Source organism: Neopsephotus bourkii, unplaced genomic scaffold (genome assembly GCF_033783945.1).
Source record: "Neopsephotus bourkii isolate Nb327-2 ecotype Australia unplaced genomic scaffold, CSIRO-AGI_Nbou_v1 NB_1632, whole genome shotgun sequence".
In the NCBI taxonomy this organism is placed as follows: Eukaryota; Metazoa; Chordata; class Aves; order Psittaciformes; family Psittacidae; genus Neopsephotus; species Neopsephotus bourkii.
Window position 1 is genome coordinate 1,109,899 of NW_026902107.1, and position 25,986 is coordinate 1,135,884.

The following is a 25,986-nucleotide window of genomic DNA, read 5'->3' on the forward strand; positions in this document are numbered from 1 at the left end:
GGTTCCTGGTTTTCAAATCGAAAGCTGCTCTTCGGGTTGTTTGATGTGGCCTCCAGGCGGCCCCACAACTTCCTCCGGCTGGGCCTGCATCCATGGAGACAGCCACTCACCCCAGGCAGCGCTGGGAAGGGACAGTGGAGCCTGAGAGTGGCTGATCCGAGGGTCTGGGCTCAGTGGAGCTCTATTCCACTCCCCCCATTGCTCTGTGTGTGGGCAGCAGGGCTTCTGCTTGACGCCTGAGAGATGAGCTCCCGTGGCTTAGCCCTGGCACCTCCAGCCAAGAACGTGCTTGTGTATCGCAACGGTGACCCCTTCTTCCCCGGGAGGAGGTTTGTGGTGAACCAGCGGCGCTTCCTGACCTTGGAGGCCTTCCTGAACGAGGTGACCAAGGGCATCGATGCACCCGTGGCCGTGAGGAACCTCCACACCCCCCGGCACGGCCGCTGCGTGGCGGGGCTGGGGGACCTGCAGGACGGGTGCCAGTACGTGGCTGCGGGCTTGGAGAGGTTCAAAAAGCTTGAGTGAGTGGATGGGGTTTGGTGAGCAGCTTCCATGGGCTCTGTGGGGAGTGGATTGGGGGGTGAACAAAAAAGCTGAGGGAAAAGGGGGACAAAGCAAATGAGAAGCAGAGACAGGTTAGTGTCTGGAAACTATTAGACGTAGAATCATGGAATCAAGCAGGCTGGAAAAGACCTTTACGCTCATCCAGTCCAACCATTCCCAGCACTGCCAAGGCCACCACTAACCCATGGCACTGAGAGCATCGTCTTCATGGTGTGTGAACACTTGCAGGGACGGTGCCTGCAGCCCTGCCCTGGGCATGCTGTTCCAATGCCTGAGCACCCTCTGGGGAAGGAATTCTTCCTCAGCTCCATCTAAACCTGCCCTGGTGCAGCTTGAAGCCACATATTCCAGGTCAAAAGGAAAATGCAAATATTCCTGATAACATTTGATTCTCAGGAAGAAAGGGACTCTCATGTTCTCTGGCTGGATGTTGGGCTGGGTGCTGCTGAGCCTCCAGCACCCTGTGGTGTGGGGGAGCTTCTGCAGCTACTCTCTATCCATGAATAAATGCTTCTGCTTTGCTCTCATGGAAGTTTCTGTTTGCCAGTCCTGCACAGTGTGGAGCTGGTTTGGCTCCTTCTGAAATCGAGCACTCGGAAGGTTTTGTGACATCCCTTGGGAGGATGTGTCTGTGTGTTCTGTTGAGGGGGTGCTCCAGTCTGCACCAGCACCAGGCAGCCCTTGGAGCCTCCATCCAGCACAAAGGAATAAAACCTCCTGGATGCTGTATTTGGCTGGGAATTTCTTCAGTGTAGAGGCCTTTAATTTAGGTGGAAGTTCTGGGTCACCTGGGGAATGGGGACAGAAGGGACCCAAATAAGTGCCTGTGCACCAAGGCAGAGCAGTTGGGTGTTTTCTTCCTGTGTGTTGCAGCTGGTGGTGGTGTCTTTTTCTCACAGCTATTTAAATCATGGAAGGAAGGAGCTCCATGGGATGAAGCACAATGAGGGTCTGCAGGTGAGTCCCGGAGGTGATGGGTGCAGAGCAGCTGGGAGGTGTGGGGCATTGATGGAACTGAAGTTGTGGTTTAAGACTGTGAGGTGCCCAATGAGATCAGCTGGAAGTGCCACAGGAATCAGTGGGATGTGTGAGACAGCACAGGGGCTGCTGTTGCTGTTGCATCCCTTCATCCTCCTTAGGGGATGGATCTGTGCTCCTCACGCTCAGCTGTGTGCTGAGCCTCGCCAGCCTTGCTGTTGCTGGCAACAAACCCCTCCTAGCAGCAGCAGGGCTGCAGGCAGGGCTAGAGATGTCCCAGGGTGAGCAGATCCTGATGGAGGAAAGGGAACAGCCCTGGGAGGCTGTTCTCATGCACTGAACTCTGTCTCTAGCTCCACACTGCAGCTCCCTGGAAGTCGCGACGGCAGAAGGACACCCGCCCGCCGTGCACCATACAGTGAGTGCCTCAAGGTGTTCTCCTTGGAGGGTTTCTGGAGGAGGGAATTGCTCTGTGAGATCCTGGGAATGCTGCCCCATAGCGACAATCCCCAGCTTCTACCAGAAGTAGTTGTCATAAATCTTACCCAGGCATCAGCGGCTGCCTTTCCCCCTCCCCATCTTCCACAGCTGTGGGAATACCGGCTCATCGCCTGCTCCGGGTTGTTTCTTCCACAGTGTTTTCCGGAATGGGGATTTGCTGAGCCCTCCTTTCCCTCTGCCAGTCTCTAACAGCGCCCTGCTGCAGTGGGATTCACTCTTGGCCACGGTGACAGAGAAAGCCGCCCTGCACAGTGGAGCTGTCCATAGGTTAGTGTCTGGATAAGGCTCTGCTGGCTTCTCTTTCCTTCCATTCAGAACATAAGCAGCTCTGGTTCAGCAGGGGCTGGGAGCTCAGCCAGCCACTTCCAGTCTGCTTTTGCAAACTCCTCTGATTTTCAGGTTTTCCCACCTTTACATCAGAGATAACCCCAGTGCTTAGTGAGGAGGGCTGATGGTGCTGGTGGTCTGGTGAGAAAATAAGCTAACAGTAAAGCATGGGATAAAAAGGAGTTTATGTCTAGAGGGATGGGCTTTTATCCAAAACACAGAGCCTACCTTCCCCTCATACATCTGTTTACTGGCTCCCAAGGGAAAAGCTGAGGTCTCCTGTATCCCACTGGTCACTGGGTGTAGTATTTCTGCGTACTTCCCTGGAGTAGTATGAACAATGATTGATCCTCTGCCTTGTCTCATCCCTGTTTACCACTTGGCACTTGTTTGCTTCCATGCTGAGGGGTTGCTCTGGGTCTTGTCTCAGCTCTGAACCCTTTGCTGTCTCTTCCTTGAGGCTCTGCAGGCTGGATGGAACCTGGGTGTCTGGTGGAGAGGAGCTGGTGGATGGCGGATACTACGTGGCGGTGGGAAATGAGGAGTACAAGAAACTGCCTTACTTTGAGCTGCTGGTGCCCCAGGATCCTGCCAGGAGGACACTGTGGTATGTAGACTGCAGCCGAGTGGCTTAAAGAATCCTCTCTGTGGTCTTCAGCTAAAGCCATCCCTTTTGTGTCTCTTCTGTCCGGTGCTGTCTGCTTCAGGGCTTGAGTTTTGCTTCATGTGTTGGTAGTTTAGGAACAAATAACATGTTTGCAAAGCTCTCAGTGTAGAGGCACTGAAGAGCATCAGCCCATGAGGCTGGGCACTGAATCTGCTGCTTTTTTACAGGAACCACCCAAATAACAGGCGCAAAAGGCACCGCCAGAGGGTGAGTGGCTCAGCTGGCATGGAACTGTGTGTGCTACCATCACTGTTGTTGCTGCCCCATTCCTCCACAAGCAGTGGATGTGTCCAGTGATCTCCATTCCCAATTGCCATGGCTACGGTACCCTTGCTTGCACCACTCCCAAAGGAATGGTGCTAGAGACACATTATATTGGAGGTGATGCACGGTTCTGCCTAGGAAGGCTCTTTGGATGAATTAGAACTTCAAAGGGAAATGACTCCTTTGAACTTAAAGGAGAGAAAGGTCTAGTAAAGAATGAGGTGATGGTTCCTCAGGGGGGAGCCTGCTGTGCTGAGTTTGCTCTAGAGGCTGGGCAGCATTTCTCAGTGGTTGGGCACTGTCAGCCTTTCCCCCACTGTTGTTAATATTTGAGTGTCACAGCTCTCCTTTGCAGTGGGACAGAATCATTAGGGGTTAACTAAACTACCTCTGAATGAAGTGTAGAGACCCAAATTTACATACCAAAGCCATAAGACTGGAAAGGGAATCCTGGAATTTAGTCCCAGGATCTTTCTGTAATAGTGAGGTGTGACATTAATTTCTTTCTCAGCACAAAAAGGCACAGGCTACAGGCACATCACAAGAGGCTGTGGCAAGGAAAAGGGATGCCAGTGACTCTGAGGATGACAAGCACCAAACGATGCTGCCGCTGGCAGGGAAGAGCTGGGAGGAGTTGGCAGAAGAAGTGTGATGGGAGAAGAGGTACATTCAGGTACACCTCTACCTGCACAGCTGCAGTAACAGCAGCATGTGAATCCCAGACTGCTTGACTACCAGGGCCTGGCCAGGCATTCTGATGGATTCACAAACTCGCCCAAAATCAAACATCCTCATCATCTGGGCTTGAGCAGCACAGTATCAGTGAGCAACGCATCAGATGCACAATATTGTTAAATGATGATCTTTCCCCTTTTCTGCTGCTTGTCTGAACTCTAATTCAGCTGGTTTGGATCTGAACTTGGGAAGGAGGAATAACTAAATAGAATACATGCCTTTTACACTTTTCTCAACCAGGAACTTTATTCTATGTCAGATATTTCTTATAATGAGATGCCATTGCATCACCATCCCTCTGCTTTGGAATGCTCGGATGGTGTTTGCACCAATCAAACCCATTCCCCAAAACTGTATATATATTTCATTCCTGTGAACTTGTTTTGGGAGCAGCTGCCTGATTTCAGAGGAGTCATGGTAATAAACTGCTCTTGGATTGACCCTCCTTGTGCAAAGGGTTCTGTATTTTCCTCCCTAGTGCTTTTGATTACAAAAACCACTTTCACAAGCTTGGCCACAAAACCAGAGTTCTTCAATAGATTCCTTCTATATAAAGTTCAATTGGTCAATGTTAAACAGTTTATTAATCATTTATTATCCCTCCAGTGATGAACAAGATGATTCAATCCTCCTTGCCTTGAAACACCCCCAGGTAAGAAACTCCTTGACCCAAGATATGAACCAGGGTGTCCTAGCAACATGCCTGGTTCACCCTGGTGCTCAGGGAACACGCTCCATGCTTTGACACCTGTGTATCAAAATAGAACTTCTGGGTCTGCTGCTGAGCCAGAAGCCCCCCTTCAGCCACAGGGGGTTGCCTTAGAACAGGTTCTCTTCCTCTGCTTCTCACTGCAGCTTGCTCATGAACCAGCCATGATTCCAAGGGGGGTGAGCAGCATTCCTCCTGCAGCCCCTGCGGAAACTTTGGCTGGCAGAATCTAAACCTACCAGAGCGGGTCACAAGTCCTCAGTCGCAGGATAAGTGACAGCTTGTTTGGGGTGGTACCGTGGGGACTCAGCCAGAAGACGCTGCCTAATGCCTCCTGACCCACAGGGCGCGTGTGATGCTCCAGTCGTGGTCCTCCTGATGGTCCCTACGCATGTCCCCGCTTTCTGTTACCGGAGAGGCTCCTGTTGTGCTGTTTAATTCCACCATCTACTGGTCATTGCTGGGGATGACACCGAGCAGGCACTGCTGGGCAAGGCCAGAGGCCAAGAGCCACCGCAGGACCACACACATCTTACCCACCTCTTGCTCCTCCGTTATATGACATCTTCCGCAGGATCTGCCCAAAGCCCTTCGTGACCCGGGGTTACAGACGGGACCGCTTTGCACTTTGGGGAAAACCTGATCACGTTCTCAGCACAAGTGCATTAATCCTGCCCATGGGAACTGAAGGACCTGTCCCGCAGACACGAAGGGAATGTGCTGCTGCGTGGAGGTGGGGATGGACCCCACTCGTGGAAGATTTTCTGCCCCTGGTCCTATTGTTCCTCAATGCATAGCTGCTCCAGCATCTCCATGGTGTACTCTGGGCTCTCTCCAACAGCTCCACGTGCCTCTTGTGCTGTCCCTGGATCAGGGCTGCAGGGGGGTCTCCCCAGAGCACAGCAGAGGGGCAGGATCCCCTCCCTGAGCTGCTGCTCATGCTCTGGGGGTACAGCCCAGCACACGGGGGGGCTCTGGGCTCAAGATCCAGCTCATGGGGAGCTTCTCATTGACCAACACCCAAGTCCTCCTCCTCCAGGCTGCTCTCACTGTGTTGATATGAGGGGTTACCCCCCCCAGCTGCAGGACCCTGCTTTCCTTTCCAGTGCTGACTGGGCAGGGGGGAGGCTTCTGGTGCCTTCAGTTTCTTGGTTTAATTTTATTTCCAAATGATACAGTGTTCTGTATCAGGTCATAGAACAGTCAGCATTGGAAAGGGCCTTAAAGCTCCTCCAGCTCCAACCCCTGCCACAGGCAGGGACCCCTTCCACTGGAGCAGCTTGCTCCAAGCCCCTGTGTCCAACCTGGCCTTGAGCACTGCCAGGGTTGGGGCAGCCACACCTTCTCTGGGCACCCTGTGCCAGCGCCTCAGCACCCTCACAGGGAAGAGCTTCTGCCTCAGAGCTCAGCTCAGTCTCCCCTCGGGCAGGTTCAAGCCATTCCCCTTGGCCTGTCCCTACAGGCCCTTGTCCCAAGCCCCTCTCCAGGTTTCCTGCAGCCTCTTTATGCTGCTGCCCCAGAGCTGGATCAGGGCTGCAGGGGGGGTCTCCCCTTCACACAGCAGAGGGGCAGGATCCCCTCCCTGAGCTACTGCCCACGCTCTGGGGGTGCACCCAGCACACGGGGGGGCTCTGGGCTCAAGCGCTCACTGAAGCCGGGTCATGGGGAGCTTCTCATTGACCAACACCCCAACTCCTCCCCCTCAGGCTGCTCTCACCGTGTTGAACCGGGGTCACCCCCCCCGCAGGTCCCTGCTCTCCCCTCCCACCTCAGCCCCCTGAGGGGAAGGGAGGGGCGGGGCGATAGCGGCGCCGTTCCCGCCTCCCTCCAACTGCGCCTGCGCCGAGCCGCGACTTGCGCCTGCTCCGGCTCCCGCGCTGCCCTCCGAGCCGGCCGGCACGAGTTCACCCCCCCCCCGCCCCGGGTCGGGTCCGCTCCGCTCCTCACGGCGGGCACAGGTGAGGGGCGGCACCATGTGGGGAGCGGGGCGGGGGGGAGCGGGCGGGACCACGTGGAGCCTTGGGGGGGGGGAGGTTGAACGAGCCGGGGGGCCGCGGCGGGAAAGGGCGGGAAGCGGCCCTCAGTGACAGGCGCTGAGCGGGATGGCGGGGGGGGGCAGAGCCGTCGCTGAGGCGCTGTCGGTGTCGGGCAGCGAGGCCGATGAAGTACATCCTGGTGACGGGCGGCGTGATCTCGGGCATCGGCAAGGGGATCATCGCCAGCAGCATCGGCACCATCCTCAAGTCGTGCGGGCTGCATGTCACCTCCATCAAGATCGACCCCTACATCAACATCGACGCGGGCACCTTCTCCCCCTATGAGCATGGTGGGTGCTGCGGGCGCCGCGGGGTGCGGGTGGGGGGGCCTGGCCTGGCCGGAGCCACCTCCGGTGTGTGGTGGGGGAAGCCTGGCCCTGCAGGCCTCAATGGAGCGGTCCCCTTTGTTACAGGCTCTCCTCAGCTCGCTGCATCAACCAAAGGAGGTGTTTTCGTACGTTGAATTCTTCACAGGCAAACCATTGACCGTTTCCCACTGACATGCGTGCCTTTGTGCTGCAGGGGAGGTGTTTGTGCTGGATGATGGAGGGGAAGTGGACTTGGACCTGGGGAACTATGAGCGCTTCCTTGACATCCGACTCACCAAAGACAACAACCTGACCACTGGGAAGATCTACCAGTATGTCATCAACAAGGAGAGGAAGGGAGACTACCTTGGCAAAACTGTCCAAGGTGATGTGAAGCTTCGTTTCTGAGGCTTAGGAATATATCCTGCGTTTCTGTCCTGGTTTTGCATTGCATCTTGAGGTCTTTGATGTGTCCTGGTGACGGTTTTGGGTTGATTTTTAGAAGAGGCAGTAGTGCAGGTGTGCTGGTGTGTGCCATACTGGACCAGTGCACCTTCCAGTGCTCAGTAACATAATGCCTGTATGCTGGCCTTGTAGCCAATGCTAAGTGCGAACAGACTTCAGGCTGATACAGCTCTGCATTGTTTGGTTGCTGGTTAAAATGGTTATTGCTTTTGGTAACTATCGTGGCATTAGGAAACCCAGAGGATCTTGGTGTTTTGCATCAGTCCCTTCCCTTTTTAAGCATTCTCCACAGCTGGTTTGGATAAGGACAGTTTAAAACACTCTGTTCAGAGCAAAGAAGTGTTTGTACACAAATCTTCCATCTTACAGGAAATGTTTACGTGTGTTTAAACTCAGGCAGGGTTACATTGCCTGCCAAGGCACTGCTAGAACATCACAGCCAAGAAGCACTGCAAAAATGGATCCTTCTTTAAAGAGACAAATCCCTGCTCGAGTCACATGGGAAGCAGTGGCTAGTTATGTGCTCTTTAATGAGCTAGAGGGAGAAGTGTGTGTGGGTTGTGGCTTTAACCCTGCCTGGGTTTCTTTTCCAGTTGTTCCCCACATCACAGATGCAATACAAGAATGGGTAATGAGGCAGGCACGGATTCCTGTGGATGAAGATGGCATTGAACCCCAAGTTTGTGTGATTGAGGTTTGTGGCTCTTAAAAAGTACTTTTAGCTTCTTGCATGGAGTAAACTGACATGAATATTTTAACCTGAATATTTATTATTAACATTCAACTCTGCTTGTTGAGTTGGTTAAAAATCCTTCTTGTTACCTTCACCTATTCAGCTAATCTTTTGAATGCTCTCTGCCTGAATCTGCACGCAGAAAGGCTTAGGTCTTGGGCAGTTATTAGATGCTTTGCTCTCTAGTGTAATGTGCATTAGTCTATAGGGTGAATAGCTCTTGTAACTTGTATGCCAAAGTCTGAGTTGATCATGCTGTGCCCTCTCCTTCCCTGATGGTTTGAGGGGAGTGGGGGGTAGGTAAATCACCCCCAGGAAACAGTAAAGGAAGCCTTGGAGACACTAGTGCAAGTATGGACACAGAAAAGGGAAAGGCAGAAGTTAGTGGTGACAAACCCCGTGCATTGTCCTGTGTGCTGTATGGGACATGCTGCTGCTGGAGGAGGCAGAGGAGGAGGGTGAAGGCTCTTGAGAATGCTGAGCTGGCTGGTGAGATGTGCTAACGCAGGAGAGAGGGAGCTTGTCAGGGTGCCCAGGTCATGCTGACTTAGACTCGATGGGGCCTGAGTGCCAGTTTCTGTTCCAGAACTCACGAGCCTGCATCCTGGATTACCTTGGAAGCATGATCTGACAGCACAGAGGCTGTCCGTGCTCCAGAGAATGCCTTGCCTCTGTTCCTGCATCTGTCCACAGCTACCCTGGAGAGTCACTAAAACTTGACACAAATTTTGCTTCTCAGTGCCACTTGATGTTCAGAAATGATAATTTTAACATTTCAGTCTTTTCCCTGAAGAGAGAATAGAGGCAAAGCCAAGGTCCCTGGAGAGGGCTGCCCGGGTGGGAAGCTGTGTTTCCTGTGGCTTTTTGAGTCTTTTTTTTTGTGAACTCATGAAGGTAAAATAATAGTTGGGGTAGATGGGAGGCTGTGGAGGTTGTACATAGAGCTGGCAACTCCTCGTGCTTTTTGTAATGGTGTTGATGCTTCTTGAGGGAATTGGAGGGAGGTGCTGGGGAGATGTTTTAGTGTCCTTTTATGTGTCATAGAATCATATGAATCCTAGAATGATTTGGGTTGAAGTGTCCTTGAAGCTCATCCAGCTCCAACCCCTGTCACAGGCAGGGACCGCTTCCACTGGAGCAGCTTGCTCCAAGCCCGTGTCCAACCTGGCCTTGAACATTGCCAGGGATGGGGCAGCCACAGCTTCTCTGGGCACCCTGTGCCAGTGCCTCAGCACCCTCACAGGGAAGAGCTTCTGCCTAAGAGCTAATCCAAACCTCCCCTCTGTCAGTTTAAAGCCCTTTGTCCTATTCCTACATGTATTTTGTAGTGTACAGATTCACTGGGGGCTGTTTTGGAACTAACTTGCAATGGTTTGTCTCTGTCAGCTCGGTGGGACGGTGGGTGATATTGAGAGCATGCCTTTCATTGAAGCTTTCCGCCAGTTCCAGTTCAAAGCCAAAAGAGAGAATTTCTGTAACATTCATGTCAGTCTGGTTCCCCAGGTAAGGACCCCAAAGGTTTTGGTGCTCAGGGGCTTCCCCAGTCCAAAACTTGCTTCCTACATATGTGTTTCTGAAATGCTGTATCTGTAGCACTGTCACATTTGTAGTTCTGTTCTGAAGTGAACAGAAACTTTTCAAAGTATGTAATAAGTGGCTGGGAGTTGCAGCAAGTGCAGTTTTGCATCTTTAACTGCTGGGTTTTGCTGTGGAATTGTCTCCTAGCTTGTGCAGGTAAACCTGCTTTCTAGAGCTGAAAACTTTCCCTTCATTTGTGTAGCCTTTCATTTCTGCACAGCTCATGGAAAGTTCAGGGATGCAGCCAGACTTGACAGTCATTTGGCCTTATTAACAAAAACCCATGCCAAGCTCTTCCTGGAGTTCTTTATTCTCTTGCTGTGTGTTTCTCTCACCCCAAGATTTACATTAACTGTAGTTCATGAAATGGGGTTGGGTTACTTTTGTAATTTCCAAACATAATACTGTGCTTTGAAACATAATCTGTTGTGGTTTTTTTCTTTTCCCTAGACAATGTTTTTAATGTATGTTTTGATCTTTAATAGTCGTTTCATAGACTCTCACATCTGACTGCTGTGTAAAGCCATTCCAGTCAGAGTGGATATTGCTTTTGGTTCAGAGATTCAGCTAAGAAGCAGTGCTATGATAAGAATCAGTTTATCAGGCATCACAAAGAAAATCAGAATATCCTTATGTGCCAAGCAAATGGGGTGAAATGCAATTAATATCAAAAGCATATGAAGGCATTTTATACCATATAATGACTGATAGAACCTCATCTGTCTTATCTGCTATGATTTTGGAGACAATTTATAGCCTTAACCAAACAAAAAAATCTTTGCTGCAGGAATCCCTGCTGAAAAAATCTCTTCCATGGTTATGTGAAAGGTACTGGAGAGCACGTGTCTTCCTTGGCAGCTGATAGAGCAACTTGATGGTTACTGGAGTGCAGATCAGTCTCTGTTCTCTTCTCTCTCTGTCTTCTTTCCCTTTCTGTTCAGGCCAGGTGATTTCTTGAGGGGGAAAAAATAGAAATATAAAATGTTAGGTATTTGGAGGGAGCAGTGGATAAAAGCCTCTGTTCTCTCTTTCCCTCACTGTAACACATACCTGCTTACTGTCCAGACTTGAACCCTGGTCTCTGCTGGTTGCTTTCAGGCTTTGAAATGAAAATGATGGTGATTAAAGTTTGTGTGAATTGTCTGAGAGCAGGGTTAAAGCTTTTACAAAATGATTTGGGTGGAGAATCCTAATTCTGATGAATCATTGCTACATATCATCCTAATTTGACATACCAACTTCTGCTCTTCTCTGACCAGCCAAGCTCTACAGGAGAGCAGAAGACTAAACCTACCCAAAACAGTGTTCGTGAACTCAGAGGTCTTGGTCTCTCACCAGATCTGGTAAGGTTTGCTGCACGGCTTTGGGTTTAAAAATGCAGTACTGGCATGTTGCAACAGCATCCTAGAATAAATAATACTGAGATTGAGAGCTTCTTTATGTTGAGAATAAACAAGTGGAAGTAACTAAATGGGTTTTTTTCCCCAAAGACAGCTGCTTTAGGGGTTTGTTCCAGGAATGTTCGAGTTCTGCTTCACAACCTTGATGTTGCTGTTCTGTTAGATTGTTTGCAGGTGCTCCACTCCTTTGGATACCTCAGTAAAAGAAAAGATTTCCATGTTCTGTCATGTTGAACCAGAGCAGGTAAAGATTGCTGTCTGCACTTCCATGCAATAAATATTGTAGCTGTTTGTCAAATGCTGAGTGGAGTTGTATCTGAACTTGTGTTCTAGCTGTGTCTTTTGTTAGCTGCATAATTCATTTGCTGCTTTGTCTTGCCTACATTCCTTACGCATGGAACTGTTGCAAAAAGAGTCCTTTTTATGCCGGCACCCAGGTTTCCTTAGAAGGTACTTAGCACAGACATAGAGATCTCTCTGGAATCCGAAATATGTTCTGAATAGTTGTTTTTGACCTTAGTTATCCTTCCACATTCCTTCCGTGAATACAGGAGAATGGGACTTGTCAGGATTTAGAGGCCAAAGCGTAGTTGCTTAAAATGAGGCTTAAGGGACACATAAATGTATTTCATACATGGCTCTTTTCATGATACTATTTTTCTGCCTGTTTTCGTGAGGAGAGGTTGCACAGAGCAGTTGAAGTGATGTTGGAGAGAAGCACTGCTTCAGTGTTCGGTGATAGGCAGTAACTCCATGTTAGCATGAGTCTTTTTATATTGAGACCACCCTGCATAGCACAGTCTGAGGCAGACCTTGACAAACAGTCTGGAGGCTAAATACTAGCACTTTCCAGTGCAGCTGGAGCTTGAAAACATTGATGGGTTTGGGAAAGACTGAGCATCACATCACAGTTCCAGGCTCTGGCAAGTCATGATTTCCTCTACCATGAGATCAAACTGAGTCTCTTGCAGTTTCGAGTGTTACATTCAGAATTACCTGGCAATAGCATTGCTGTGTCAGCAGTACAACACTTACCTCTTGCTGGCCAGGAACTGGAAGGAAGGCTCTTTTGTCAGGCACTTTCCAGGAAGTTTGATGCAGTTTCATGTAGCTGTTTCTCTGCAGCTGCACTTGGATCAAGAAGCAGATGCTGTTGACTGTAAAGGAGGAAAACTTGCAGCCCTAAGGGTTTTACTGATTGAACTCTGCTTTCATTTGAGTCAGGAGAAACAAGGGTTTAAAAATAGTTGTGCCAGTGTATTTTTGATCCTTAAAGTACAGTCTCATTCCTGATGGACAGGAGACAGTTGTCCAGAGCTGTCTTTCCTTTTCTGAGAAAGCCTGTTTCAGTGAACTGGAACTGTTGGTGCAGGTAGTCCTCATTGGCCACAGAATTCTTAGGTGTTTAATCCTCAATTTGATGAAGGATGCCCTGTAAAGTTTATTGCTGTGGTAAGATCCCAGATTTTCCTGGGCTTTAATCGAACTGAGAGTCAACAGTAGTGGGAAGTAGGGAAACTGGGCTCGAGGTCAGTTTAACTGTAGTTGCAATTTGGATTACCAGGAAGGCTGTATCATAGCAGAAGGCTCTTTGAAGCATGCTTTGGACTTTGCTATGTGCTTGCATAACGTGCAGAGCAGCTGACTTTCTTTCTGCTGGCTTATGTGTAAAAGCCCTTCCTAAGGAGCTGCAGTGAGCAGGAATACCTGGGAAGTGTTGAAGGATGACCTTTCCAAGTACATGGAAACTAGCAATAAAGGATTCATGTTATGTACTCAACATGTTATTTCCTGGAAGTCTAGGTGATCAGATGGTTGTCTGCTCGAGACAAAAGGTCTCTGATACCTGTCTAAAAATAATTGCTCAGGCACTTAGGTCTGTTTTAATGACACTCCATTTTCTGAACAGGTCATCTGTGTTCATGATGTCTCTTCTATCTACCGGGTTCCTCTGTTGTTAGAGGAGCAGGGAGTCGTGGACTACTTCAGGCACAGGCTTGACCTTCCCATTGAGAGGCAGCCCAGGAGGATGCTCATGAAGTGGAAGGAAATGGCTGACAGGTGAGCTGCAACTGGGCATGGTAAGAGTTCAGACTCTGGATTAATTTTCCCTTCTTGGTTGTAGCTCATTAGGCGTTGAGTGTTGCTTTGTATTCCTCATGTGTACTTAGTGCTCAAATTTGTTTCTTCTTTTCCACTGCAAAAAAGCATTTTTCTTCCTACACTTTAACTGGAAAAAAAACCATCTTCAGTATGAGAATCATAGAATCCCAGTCTGCTTTGAGTTGGAAGGGACCTTAATGCTCATCCAGTTCCACCCCCCTGCCATGGGCAGGGACATCTTCCACTAGACCAGGTTGCTCCAAGCCCCATCCATCCTGGCCTTGAACACTGTGTAGGGAGATGCTGTATGGTATAACCGTATGCAGAGGGGTGCTTTGATCCTAAGAGTTCACTGCAGACTTTCAATCTGATACAGCTTTCTGAAGAGACAGTTTGGATCTACTCAGAATGGCTATGCAGCACAAGAAGAGATGAGTTAATTTATACGTGACTTTCTGCAACTATTTTTCTCTGTCAGTGTTATTGTTTTTTCCTTCTTTTAATCTTGCTTTGATGTTTTTCAGTCATAATTCTTGTAAAAGGTCATGTCTTCCAAAGCCATCATCTCTCTGCTTGGCCAGGCTTTCAAGAACCCAACTGTTTATTTTACTTGAAAAGCTTGGCTAGAATGCAAGTGATTCTTGGCCCCGTTTCCTGTTGATGATGAAATAACCCTGTGTTCTGGTTTTGTGTAGGTATGACCGCCTCCTTGAGACGTGTTCCATTGCTCTTGTTGGCAAATACACCAAGTTTTCAGACTCATATGCGTCTGTCATTAAAGCACTGGAGCATTCTGCACTGGCCATCAACCACAAACTTGACATTAAGGTAAGGCTGGGGGCGTGTGTGTCTAACAAATCAGTCCCCTTCCTTCCACCTGCAGTGCTTTCCATCTTAACTGAGCTCTTCACAAACCCACAGACAGAAAGGGAGAGTTGATTCAGGCAGTGAACTTTAAAATAGTCTGTGGATTACAGCATCAGACATCTGTGGCCAGGCATAAACCGGCTTCAGAGCAAAGCATCCTGTGACATAGGTGTGTTGACTGGGCTGAACCAAAAGGAGCATGAGCAACAGGTTGAAGGAGGTGATCCTGCCTCTCCATTCTGCTCTTGTGAGACTCCACTTGCAGCACTTTGTGCAGTTCTGGTATCCCCAGTATAAGAAGGACATGGAGCTGCTGGAGCAAGTCCAGAGGAGGCCACGAGGATGATCAGGGATTTGAGCACCTCCCGTATGAAGATGGGCTGAGAACACTGGGGCTGTTCAGCCTGGAGAAGGGGTGAAGGGTTTAAACTGAAATGGGAAGTTCAGGTTAGGTATAAGGAAGAAGCTCTTCCCTGTGAGGGTGCCGAGGCACTGGCACAGGGTGCCCAAAAAAGTGGTGAATGCTCCATCCCTGGCAGTGTTCAGCCGTCTGGTGGTTGCTTCCACCATGGTAAGTGGGAATATGATACAGTCAATCTGCCAGGCATCCCTATATTTATACTTCAGTGGTCCCATCTCACTGTGCCCCATTAAGACTTCACATTCAGTGAGTCTGGGGCTCATGGACTTTATGTCAGAGCAGAGCTGCAGGGAGGGGAAGACAGAAACCCCACAGCTGCTGTTTGTGTACTGGGAGCAGGGTGGTGGGAGAAAGCAGGCAGGAAATCAGCCCAGGAAACAATAAGCAAGTATCCAGTAGGAAACAAATCCAGAGTTATGGTTGGACTTGATGATCTTAAAGGTCTTTCCCAACCTGGTTGATTCCATGATTCTGTATCTTCAATGAGCATTAAGGAGACCCTCTGCACTGCTGTGGCAGCACCTCATCACCCTTTGTTGGATCTCTTTGTAGTACATTGACTCTGCTGACTTGGAGCCGGATACCCTGCGGGAGGAACCTGTCCGCTACCATGAAGCATGGCATAAGCTCTGCAGTGCTGAGTAAGACTCTTAAGCTCTGCCCATTTCTTTGGAGCATGTCTGGTAAACTTGCTGCTATGGATAGTTTTGGGATTACGAGCATCACTGGATGCTGTTTTCTCTGTGTGTGTGTATGTGTCAGCACGCTCTGAGATTGCCCCATGTGTCTCTCAATGAAATACAGGATCAGATGTAAAATGGAGAGTTGCTGAATAAGTGAGGGAGTTTGTGAAAGGCAGCAGTGGCCCTTCCAGTGCCTAAAGGGGCTGACAAGAAAGCTGGAGAGGGACTTTTTACAGGAGCAGATGGTGATAGGATGAGGGGGAATGGCGTTAACCTGACAGAGGGCAGGTTTGGATTAGATCTTAGGAAGGGATGCTTCCCTGTGAGGGTGCTGAGGCACTGGCACAGGGTGCCCAGAGAAGCTGTGGCTGCCCCATCCCTGGCAGTGCTCAAGGCCAGGTTGGACACAGGGGCTTGGAGCAAGCTGCTCCAGTGGAAGGGGTCCCTGCCTGTGACTGGGTTGGAACCGGATGACCTTCAAGGTCCTTTCCAACACAGAGCAGTATGGGATTCTGTGATCATGCAGGTGAGGATGTGCACAGACTCAGTGGGTGAACAGGGTGAGAGCAAATAGGGGGAAAGGGTAAGTACTGGTAAGGGCTGTTAAAACCAAAGAGGGAGGATGGAAGATGTAAATGGGGTATAAAGTTCTTTAGGAAAGAGGTGTGAGAAGGGAAAAGGTGTTGGGATGCAGAGGAGTGCCAAGAGTTAGCCCAGAAAATGAGAGCAAGTCGGGCATGTGAGCCCCTAGGGAAGCAGGTTTCGGGGATAGCAGGAGAACAAAGAACCTCTTGCAGAGTGTAGGAGGTTCTCCTTCATTCTGTCTGCTCCTTGTGTCTGCAGATAGGACAACCTGACACTGCAGCTAGCAGCTTCCTCCGCAGGGGCCTGGCTGGCCTGCATTTGCTGTAGAGTCATGCAACGTGACCCATTCTGGTGCTGAAACCTGCACTGGATTTGGGATTTCCTGGGCAGGTAAAAGTTGCATTTGTAAGATGTTTCCCTGAAAATTCTGTGGCATTTTATGTGGCAGCTCATGGGAAGTCACATGGAAAGCATGCTGCAGGCAGGCCTTGCCCTGGAGGTACTTGGAAGCTCTTTTCACCAGTGAGGTCTTGCAAGCCCAGGATTTTATGTGAGAGAGGGAGTGCGTGATGGGGAAACCAGGCTGCTGAGCCCCATTGACCAGAATCTTTTCATCCTCATGCAGTGGAGTTCTGGTTCCTGGAGGATTTGGTGTTCGAGGGACAGAAGGCAAAATTCAAGCTATTTCCTGGGCAAGAAAACAGAAGAAACCCTTCTTAGGTGAGAAACGTGTTCCATGCATGAGAAGAAATAAAGAAAAGGAAGAGGTTGAGTAACAGCTTTACTGGTCTGCAGCAAGAGCTTCACTGATCAGTATCTAGAATGTGCAGTTTGAAGAGGATTGGCTGAGTTAAGGCTAAGCTTAACTGGATGACTGCAGTTAGCTCTGTTGTGGTCAGAGTTGGTTGGGATGACAAGGAGTCTCTGTAATGAGGGGATTGGGATCTCACAGGAGGTTCCAGAGAAGGCTGTGATGATCTTGGCATGAAGAAATATGTGACTGCATTTAAATGAAATGGATGTGGTGAGAGATGGGGGATGTTGTGTGAGCAGAGTGGTGTGGAGTAAAACCTGTCTGAACCAGACCCCCACATCCAAGTCGGAGGTTTGTCTCAGCCAGGTTTTCCTCTGACTTCACTCTGTGTATGTGCTCAGCGATTTGGGCTCAGTGGTCCTTGGCCTGAACTCTGTTCTCCATTCTTTCTGCAGGAGTTTGTTTGGGAATGCAGCTGGCCGTGGTGGAGTTTGCACGCAATATTCTCGGGTGGCAAGGTAACTGCACAAAACCCTCCCTGGTTTTGGTTGTTTTTTGCTTCAGCAACACCTTGTCATTTATAAAACCTGCCATTCTTTATTTGTCATTGGTAGATAAATTTCATCTTTTTCTAGGCCTGTAAAATTCCCCATCTCCTTTGCTAATTCAAAGGAAAAAGAATGATTTCCTTACCTTGTTCACATAAAAGTCAATGGAGTAAGGCATACTTGTAATGCTGGAACATTGCCTTGAATGTGTGCTTTTCCTGAGTGACCCACTCTTTCATCACTGATGGCACTGGACTGGTTGCCCTGCAATGGGGGACCAGGCAGCCTCAGAAATTGCTGAGGTCCCTCCACTGCTCTCTGGGGCTGAGCTGGCAGCTCTGTGCAGGCGAGTGCTCAGCACCTACAGCTTTCTGTTTGCTGGGGTGCAGGGAGGAGATGCAGCTGTACCTGGGGCACATCCTGTAAGTGCATTTCATGGCCTGCGGGACTCTGTGGTTCTGACTGATGAATGTTAACTTTGCAGATGCTAACTCGACAGAATTTGACCCCAAAACTGCTCATCCAGTGGTGAGTTTCTGGCAGCTTGCTTTTAATATCCTTTCTGGGCTTGAGTTCTCTACAGATAAGAGCTTGGAGTATTCTGTCTTGTGGCTTCTGTCTTCCACCATTTACTAACCTGAAATGAAAATGTCTTTGCCCAGTTACCTGTATGGTAATCTTCAAAGGAGACTGCAATGCTTATTATAGGTGAAACACTAATCTTTTTAAGTTTTTTTATGTTTAATCACACATTTTCGTAAAGCAAAGAGGGAGCACATTCTTCAAGGGCAGTTTGAAAGCTGATTTCACAGAGTAGATGCTAAAGATGTGGTGGTATCTGGATTCCAGTGCATAACTGTTTAATTATGAGCTCAGAAATCAACACAGACACACATGAATTCCTTGGAACATCTGTGGATGGATTTCTGACCTTGCATTTCTCAGGCTGCAGGCCCTCTGCGCCTGTTCCAGACCCCAGCATAATGCCTGGTTCCTCTATAGTTTAGAAAGTTACTCAGAAGGAAAGCATTCTCAAAAAGCAGCTTATGAAGTTATCAGACTCTTAAGTGATTCTGGTGATGTGGGGGTTTTGTCTCTGTAAATCTGCTTGGGTTTGTTTAACATGTAGTTCAGTAAGTGGCACAGGATTAGTGTAGGCTTTGACTGACACCATTTCCTCTGCTAAAGCTTCCTGAACACCCACAAACCTTCCTGATCTGCACAGCCTTTACTAGAATAGCTCAGCTGACTAATCCAGTCCTATTGGTCTGCCTTGAGGGACAGGGTCCCTTAGGGTGGGTTGCCTGTTTTCTGGGTGGATGTTGTTCTGTTTTCCCCCTTTAATATCCCAGAGACTGCCTGGGACTGTCATTCCTTCCTCATTCTCACTTCCCTCTTGGGATGCTTTTTGCAGGTCATAGACATGCCAGAACACAATCCTGGGCAGATGGGTGGGACCATGAGGCTTGGCAAGAGAAGGACACTCTTCCATACCAAGAATTCAATCATGAGTAAGGCATTTCTTACCTCTTTTGGAAGTGTTTCCTGGGAATGGCATGTATGTAGGGTGGGTTTGGGAAGTGAGACCTGGGAATGTTAAAGCATCTGTGAGTGGGGATTGCTCTGGTGGTGGAAGGGAGATCAGTGAATTTGGTCCCTCTGGAAGTGGCAGATCCTGATGGATGCTGTTCATAAGAACTTGGCATTGTGCAAACTGTTTGGCATCTGCTCTTAAGAAACGCCTTCCTTTTGGTGTAGGGAAGCTGTACGGAGATCACGACTTCCTGGAGGAGAGACACAGACACAGGTTTGAGGTAAAAATGCTACTGGAGATAGAGAGCTTGTCTGTGTAATCCAGATGTGAGAGATCATGGGGTTTCTTCCTTCTGGTCTTCTAGGTCAACCCAGAACTGAAGAAGTGTTTTGAAGAGCAAGGTTTGAAGTTTGTAGGCCAGGATGAGGAGGGAGAGCGAATGGAAGTGATTGAGTTGGAAGGTGAGCACTTAACCAACTCCTTTGGGTGCAGGTCACAGGCTTGAAAGCCTTGACATGAAGGTTTTCTCTTTCTTTCCCTAGAGCATCCTTTCTTCGTTGGGGTTCAGTATCACCCTGAATTCCTCTCCAGACCCATTAAGCCATCTCCTCCCTACTTCGGCCTCCTCTTGGCCTCTGCAGGAAGACTCACACATTACCTCCAGAAGGGCTGCAGGCTCTCACCCAGGTAGGTTGAAGGAAGATGCCAGTCAGGCCTTTGAGAGGGCAGTGCTGCTTCCTATAGGATAAACTGGAGAATCCTCTTGGCACTGAGTTACTGTGGGGTATAGAGGGGGATTTGCAGCACCTCTTCTTTCCAGTCCTTCTTGGAAAGCTCTTGTCTTGCATTGTAAGATTTACTGTAGGGCCTTAGAGCTGTCCCACAGCCAGCTCCCATCTTCAGGGAGACCAACTCCATGGTCCTAGGGACAGGTTGATCGTTGAACCTTGTTCCTAATGGGCCCTGGTGGAGCAGCTTCTGTTTTCCTGCTGACTTAAGCTTTCTTCTGTCTCAGTGTGCAGAGCACCTGATGTTCTGGGTACACTTAATGGTGCATTTACTTCCTTCTGCTGCTCCCTGATACCCTCCAGTTCTGCTCAGCAGTTGTGGCAAGATGCAGCAAGTAAATATCACTTTGTAGTGACCCATTTTCCTCCTCACAGAGGAGGATTTGCTTGTGTAGCTGGAGCTGACATGCTCTAACCCAGCAACCCCAAACTCAACGCAGAAGAGAAGTAGCACTGAATATATTAAACTAAAGCAACACAAAAAGGACAGTATTGGCCTGTGTGGGTTGAGCTGCTCTGCAGCTGCACCACAGGAATTCCCATGTCCATGTCCGGAGCTGTGCTCTGACTGATCTGCTTTGAAGAGAGTTTCTGTGGGAAGATGCCTTCCAAGGCTTAAGGGGTATTTTAATTTCCTGCTTTTGGGTTTGAAGTGGCTCTGTAGAGCAGAGGAGCTGAAGTTTGCTCTGTACTGCAGCATCCTAAGTTACTTCTGTCTGCTCCTGGACTCTTCTGTGCCTGTGGTCACACATGGCTTCACTATTAGGGTATAATCTAAAACCACTGGTGGGGGTTATAGCCCAGCCTGTACCCCCCTTCTTCCTGTACCCCCCCTCCTCCTGTGCCCCTGGAACTCTCATCATGTTCTGAGGTGCCTCATTGTTGTACTCTGACGTGGTTTATGTGTGACACCAAACAGGGGCATAGGCTGTGTACCTGGGGGTGGGAGCTGGGCCCACAGGAACCTGGTGAGGGCTCATGGGGACAAGTGCAGAGTCCTCTGTCTCAGAGCTCCCTGCAGTGACACAGGCTGGGGCCCGAGCAGCTTTGGGGCCTCTCTGCTGACAAAGGTGTTGGGGAACAGCAGAAGGAACAAGAACCAGCAGCTTGTGCTGGCAACCGATGGAGCAGACAGCATCCTGTGCTCCCTAAAACTGCATCTTTCTGATCTCTGCAGGGACACCTACAGTGACAGAAGTGGCAGCAGCTCACCTGACCTGGAGATAACAGAGCTGAAGTTCCCATCAGTAAATCATGATGATTCCTGGTAACTTTGAATGACCTCAACCTCTTTCCTTATGGAAACCTTTTCCTTGCCCAGCTGCCTCCTTGCAGCTGAACATTTCACATCAGGTGGTAGAAAACTGGCACCCCATGAGAAGTGCTGATGCTCACACACGTGTTCCAGCTGTGCTGCGGGATGTGTGTCTGGGTAGCAGATGTGTTTCCTTAGCAAATTGACACATAATAAAGTATAAAAATACATGTGGGAGATAGAGGTGAAATTCAAATCCATTAAGAAGCACAAACAGAGCATGCATGCCTGAAAGTGGAGGCAAAGCTGAGCAAGCTTTGCATGTAGAAAGTTTAGTTTTGGGAGCAGTCCTTCATCTCTGCCAAGCAGTGGTTTTGAATTGGCCATTCTCCCCATCTCCTGAGACAGTTCCTCTGCTGAGCCAGTGAGCTTGAGCCCTGGATGGTGATAGCTGCTGCAGATGCTATGTGGATGTGGAAACTGGATGGATGTGACAGAGGGAGGCACTAAAACCTGGCCCTCAGCTCACCAGAAAGGCAGACTTGATTCTTCCATTTCTCCCTTTGTGCAGTAGGAGATTGTGGCCTTTTCCCCACTGATGTAGATGGAGAGCAGGCCTTTATTGCCCAGTGCCCCCAGGGATGTCCAACTGGTATCAGAGTGGCTGTCCCCAGTGTAGGGAAGGTGACACTGGCGTGTGTGGCACAGGGTCCAGCTCAGCTCTCCTAATAGCTGCATTGTGAGGAAGATTCTTTGGTAGCAGCGCTGGGCAGGGTGTGAAGTTGGTCCTCAGCTGCTCTATTGGTTCCTTTATGTTTTATTCCAACAGTGATTTCTTAAAGGAGCTTTCTCCCTCGGGGTCTTAATGTTGCCATAGTGGCCCTGTACAACTGACAGGCACCGTTATCCTGGGGAGGGGAGTGTTGCCAGGTCCCGTGTGTTACATTCCTCTGGGTGAGACATGGACTTCAGTGCGCTGCTGTGTTAGAGAGTACAGAGATGTGGCAGAAAATACCCTCCCTGTGTTGCAGCCAGTCCTCAGGGATCACAAGGGCTGATAGGGAAAGCTCTATAGAAAACAGAACCAATTGGTAATTGACTGAATCCCAGCCTGGCTTGGGTTGGAAGGGACCTTAAAGCTCCTCCAGCTCCAACCCCTGCCACAGGCAGGGACCCCTTCCACTGGAGCAGCTTGCTCCAAGCCCCTGTGTCCAACCTGGCCTTGAGCACTGCCAGGGATGGGGCAGCCACAGCTTCTCTGGGCACCCTGTGCCAGCGCCTCAGCACCCTCACAGGGAAGAGCTTCTGCCTAAGAGCTCAGCTCAGTCTCCCCTTGGGCAGGGGACACCACTCATCACTGGTCTCCAACCAGCTAATTCCTTACCCACTGAATGATCAGCCTCTCACTTCCATGTCTGCAGGTTAGAGACAGGGATGCTGTTCAGGACAGGGTCTCATGCCTTGCACAAGTCCAGACAGACAAGGTCAGTTGCTTGTCCCTTACCCACCAGTGCTGTGGCCCATCACAGAAGGCCACCAACTCGGTCACCTTTCTCCCTTTGGTGTATTTTGGTGTGTGAATGAGCCTTGGTCAGGCCAAGCCTCTGTGGGCCCTCACTCAAGGGCAGAACAGGGCCCTGACACGTTAGCATCTGGCTCCATCACCCCAGCTTGGTTGTGCAGCTCCCCTCACCGGAGCTCTCAAGGCCTCAGGCCTTGTGCCCTCAGCTGCGTGTGCAGCTCCAGCCCCTTGCTCTGCCCTCTCAGTAACTCCTGCTCCTTTTCTCTCTCCCCAGATGTGTCTGTGCTGAAGAGAAGAGTCTGCACTTGATTTCCCAGGCGTTCTTACAGCAATAGCTTGAACACTCTCAGCTTTGGGCTTCCTTAACTTATGGGTTTATAAGTTTCCTTAGGAAATCCTCACCCTTTATCTCCCCAATCTTCGACCCTTTATTTTCTATGTAGGTTCTGTTTGTTCCTGGAGGAGAGCCCATCGCAGCACACGCACCTCTTGGCTTCCTGCTCTCCCACCAGTCTGGAGATACAAAGCCAAGTGGGGTACAGGGCTGGGTGTGCTGGGGGGGACACAGTTGGATGCTCCCTTCCCAGCGCATGGTGACAGTGGCAGTGCTTTGGGGCTCAGGTGCTGGCACGTTTGTTGCTCTCTCCAAGCCTTTCTGCTCCCTCAGCACCTTTATAGCACTGGTGGAATCATCAGGGTGACACCAGGTTTTGGGGGCTCTGTTCTGCAGCTGTGCTGTGCTGCAGGGCATGGGGCTGCTCAGCTTTCTGCAGGCTTTCTCTTTTGGGGGGATGTTTTGTTCCTTTGTGGTTGTTTTTGTCTTCTCAGTAGCGTTTCAAACCATTTGGCACTGGTGGTCTGGGTGCATTCATTACCAGTAGGGAACTTTTAATCAGGAAAAGCATCCTGGACCACCTGGATCAGCTCTAACTGTGATGTGTCACTGCAGGGATGCACCCGACCTGCATCATGTGGGGTGAGGGGGGGAATAAAAAGCCAAAGCAACGTCAGGAAAGCCTGAACATGGTGTTGCCATTGGCCCTGCTGGTGCTGCTTCTGAGCTGGGACACTTGAACTCCTTGCATCAAGGGGGAGGTACAGAAACAAGTGAACTGCTTTCAGATGCTGCCTTTAACAGCTCCCGTTTGCCTCGGACTGAGCCGTTCATGGTGCTTTTCGTTGCAGTTTTTGGAGGTGGAGCCTTCCTTCCGTTGCCTTCTTGCTCCCTATGGAATGCCGAGTGCTGGTCCCGAGGGTTGCAGTGTGCGGTGCTGGGGTCAGTGTTGGGGTGGTGGGGGGGGTCACCTCTGCATGGCTGGCTGGGGACCGCACTCACTTTGGGTCCCCCCCTGCAGTGTAAGCAGCAGGTTTGGCTCCTTGGTAGCTCAGGTGTCTCAAGTGCTGTACGTTCTCAGCTGTGTTTGATGCCAACCCCTGCCCTGTCTCACCCCAGCGAGCTCTTCCACAGCCTCTCTCTGCTTTAGTCCTTGCTTTCAGCACACACTCGAAAGCTGCTTTTGGCCTGGGACCCTCTGAGCATTCTTGGTGTGTGACAGTTCCATAGGAGCCAAGGGGGGATGCTCCGGGTGCCCGGCATCGTTCCTGCTCTCCACTGACACTTGGGTGTTTTATATTCCTGAAATGTCCTTGTTTTGGCCCAAACTGCACCCGCCTCAGTCCTTCAGTGCTTGTTTGTAATAAAATGAATTGAATAACCAGCCAGGAGCTCCCGGTGGTGCTCGGGGGGAGGAGAGGGACTGAAGTGTACCAGTGTTACAGTGGAGTATAGCACTGTTATACTGGAGCGTATCACTCAATGGCTCCAGTGTCAGTGTTTCTGCAGTGAGGGTCAGGCATTCATTCAGTCAGGCTGAATTTATGGGGTTTCTCTGCTTCCCCCCCAGCAGTGGAGGGAGCTGCAGCCCACAGCTCCTGCTGGGACAGTTTGGAATTGAACTGAGCTGGGTGGTTTCATAGAATAGAATCCCAGCCAGGTTTGGGTTGGAAGGGACCTTAAAGCTCATCCAGTTCCAGCCCCTGCTATGGGCAGGGACCCCTTCCACTGGAGCAGCTTGCTCCAAGGGTCTGTGGTGTGTGTGCACCAGCTCTGCTCCAACACCCCCCTGCAAGCTCCAACAGCAGCAAAGACTGTGTGAAAGCCTCTGCCCACCCCCCTGCTCCTAGACTGGGGACTGGTGATGCCAAAAGGCTCCATGGGGCAAGGGCAAGGTGCCTGTGCTCATGTAGCACTGGAGCCCCTCCATGGGTGCACTGCAGATGCTCACAGTGCTGCCGATGGGGATGCTCCTGGGGAAAACCAGAGCATCTGCTTGGGATGGGACCAAGCAACAGGCAGTGCTTTGGAGAGGCGGCAGGAGCCTGAGGGGTGTCCAAGGGCTGGCTCAGAAGCTGGTGATGCACTTCCTTTGCTGTCCTCACTAAGGACCCCTTGGTGGTGGTCACATCCCTTGCGTCAGGTTGTGCTGTGTTCTCAGCCGGCTCTGCCCCAGCAGTCCCACAGGCAGCAGGAGCAGGGCCGGAGCCCCACTGTCCCGCAGTGCCCCGTGTTCCCCCATGGCAGGGCCCATGGGAGCGCTCCCAGCAGCGCACGCACACCCGGTGGGAGCAGCTCTCGGTTATCCCTTTATTTAGAAACAAGTCAAGGTAAAATAAGTGCAGAGGAAAGCCCCGAGGGGCCCCGGAGCCGCAGCGCAGCCCTCGCCGCGCACCAAAGAAGCTGGTTTAGAGCTTTGGAGGGGGGGGATTTTGTTTGAGTTCTCCTTTTGTGGTTGCAGCTTTTCCCCTTAGGGGTAAACCTGCCCCAGGGCAGGTTCTGGAGATGGGGGGGGGACAGTGCGAGGCGCTGCTCTGGATGGGGGAGCTGGAGCCTGGAGCAGAGGGAAGTGCTTGTGGGAAGCCCTTTGGTCACTGCAGGAAGCGTGCGTGTGTGGGTACCCCCCCTCCAGGGCCCAGCTTGACCCCGGCCGGGCCATGGATGCTCAATGCAGGGACAGCGCCACTGCTCAAGTGCCATGGGAATAAATACACGGGGCTGCCAGGAGCATCCTGCAAAGCACCGCAAGGACAGGGTGCCCGGGGGGCCTCTGACCTGCCAGGCCCAACAAACAGCCTCTTGCATTGCGCTGAGCTGGGACGGAGCTGACACCATTGGAGCGGGAGAGCCCCTGGGAAGACGAACATGGGAAAGCCACCAGGAGCTGCGAGTTCAGCTCCGGGTACAGAAACCACCCCAGCTCTGGGAACAGAGAGCTCCTGACTTACAAACAGGAAAGAGGAGGAGGAGGTGAGTGCAGCAGCATCGCACTGGCTGCCCCAGCCCCGTCCCTGCTGTGGGGCACCAGGCCCAGCCTCAATCCTTAGCTCACCCAGTGCCCCCAGTGCCGCTGCGTGGCCGCCCCAGTCACAAATAAATACGAAGGTCTCGACCCTTGCCTGGTGTTCCCGGTGGGAGGAAGGATGGAGCTGAGGGAAGCGAGAGGCTCCTGGATGTAAAGACAGGGCTGGAGGTGGTCGCTGCTCTGAGCTTGCCGTGGTGCCACAGGGCCAAGGTTGGGTGGCACAAAGAGTCCAGTGCCCCAGCGCTGCTCCGAGGGGTGGGAGCCAACAGCCCTGTTCCCATGGGCTCTGCCCAGCGCCGCGG

The 25,986-nt window shown here is 50.8% G+C and overlaps 2 protein-coding genes across 4 annotated transcripts; both read left to right on the forward strand.

Moving 5' to 3' along the window:
- Window positions 1–184: 184 nt before the first annotated feature.
- DCDC2B (doublecortin domain containing 2B) lies at window positions 185–4,477 on the forward strand. 2 transcript variants are annotated; one of them, XM_061373691.1, is made up of 6 exons: window positions 185–521; window positions 1,464–1,521; window positions 1,896–1,960; window positions 2,179–2,310; window positions 2,831–2,977; window positions 3,205–4,477. In XM_061373691.1, the coding sequence occupies exons 1-6, from the start codon at window positions 244–246 to the stop codon at window positions 3,332–3,334; spliced, it is 810 nt and encodes a 269-aa protein (XP_061229675.1). In that variant the 5' UTR covers window positions 185–243; the 3' UTR covers window positions 3,335–4,477. The 2 variants fall into 2 exon arrangements, with proteins under 2 accessions (XP_061229675.1, XP_061229676.1); XM_061373692.1 differs by having other exon boundaries at window positions 3,822–4,477.
- Window positions 4,478–6,859: 2,382 nt separating this feature from the next.
- CTPS1 (CTP synthase 1) lies at window positions 6,860–22,742 on the forward strand. 2 transcript variants are annotated; one of them, XM_061373694.1, is made up of 18 exons: window positions 6,860–7,071; window positions 7,304–7,474; window positions 8,148–8,248; window positions 9,674–9,790; window positions 11,125–11,208; window positions 11,429–11,509; window positions 13,175–13,326; window positions 14,064–14,196; window positions 15,209–15,297; window positions 16,550–16,644; window positions 17,134–17,196; window positions 17,711–17,754; window positions 18,641–18,737; window positions 18,985–19,040; window positions 19,125–19,221; window positions 19,303–19,447; window positions 20,726–20,815; window positions 22,600–22,742. In XM_061373694.1, coding segments are annotated over exons 1-18 (1,782 nt in total). In that variant the 5' UTR covers window positions 6,860–6,905; the 3' UTR covers window positions 22,601–22,742. The 2 variants fall into 2 exon arrangements, with proteins under 2 accessions (XP_061229678.1, XP_061229677.1); XM_061373693.1 differs by lacking the exon at window positions 22,600–22,742 and having other exon boundaries at window positions 20,726–21,033.
- The last annotated feature ends 3,244 nt before the right edge of the window (window positions 22,743–25,986 follow it).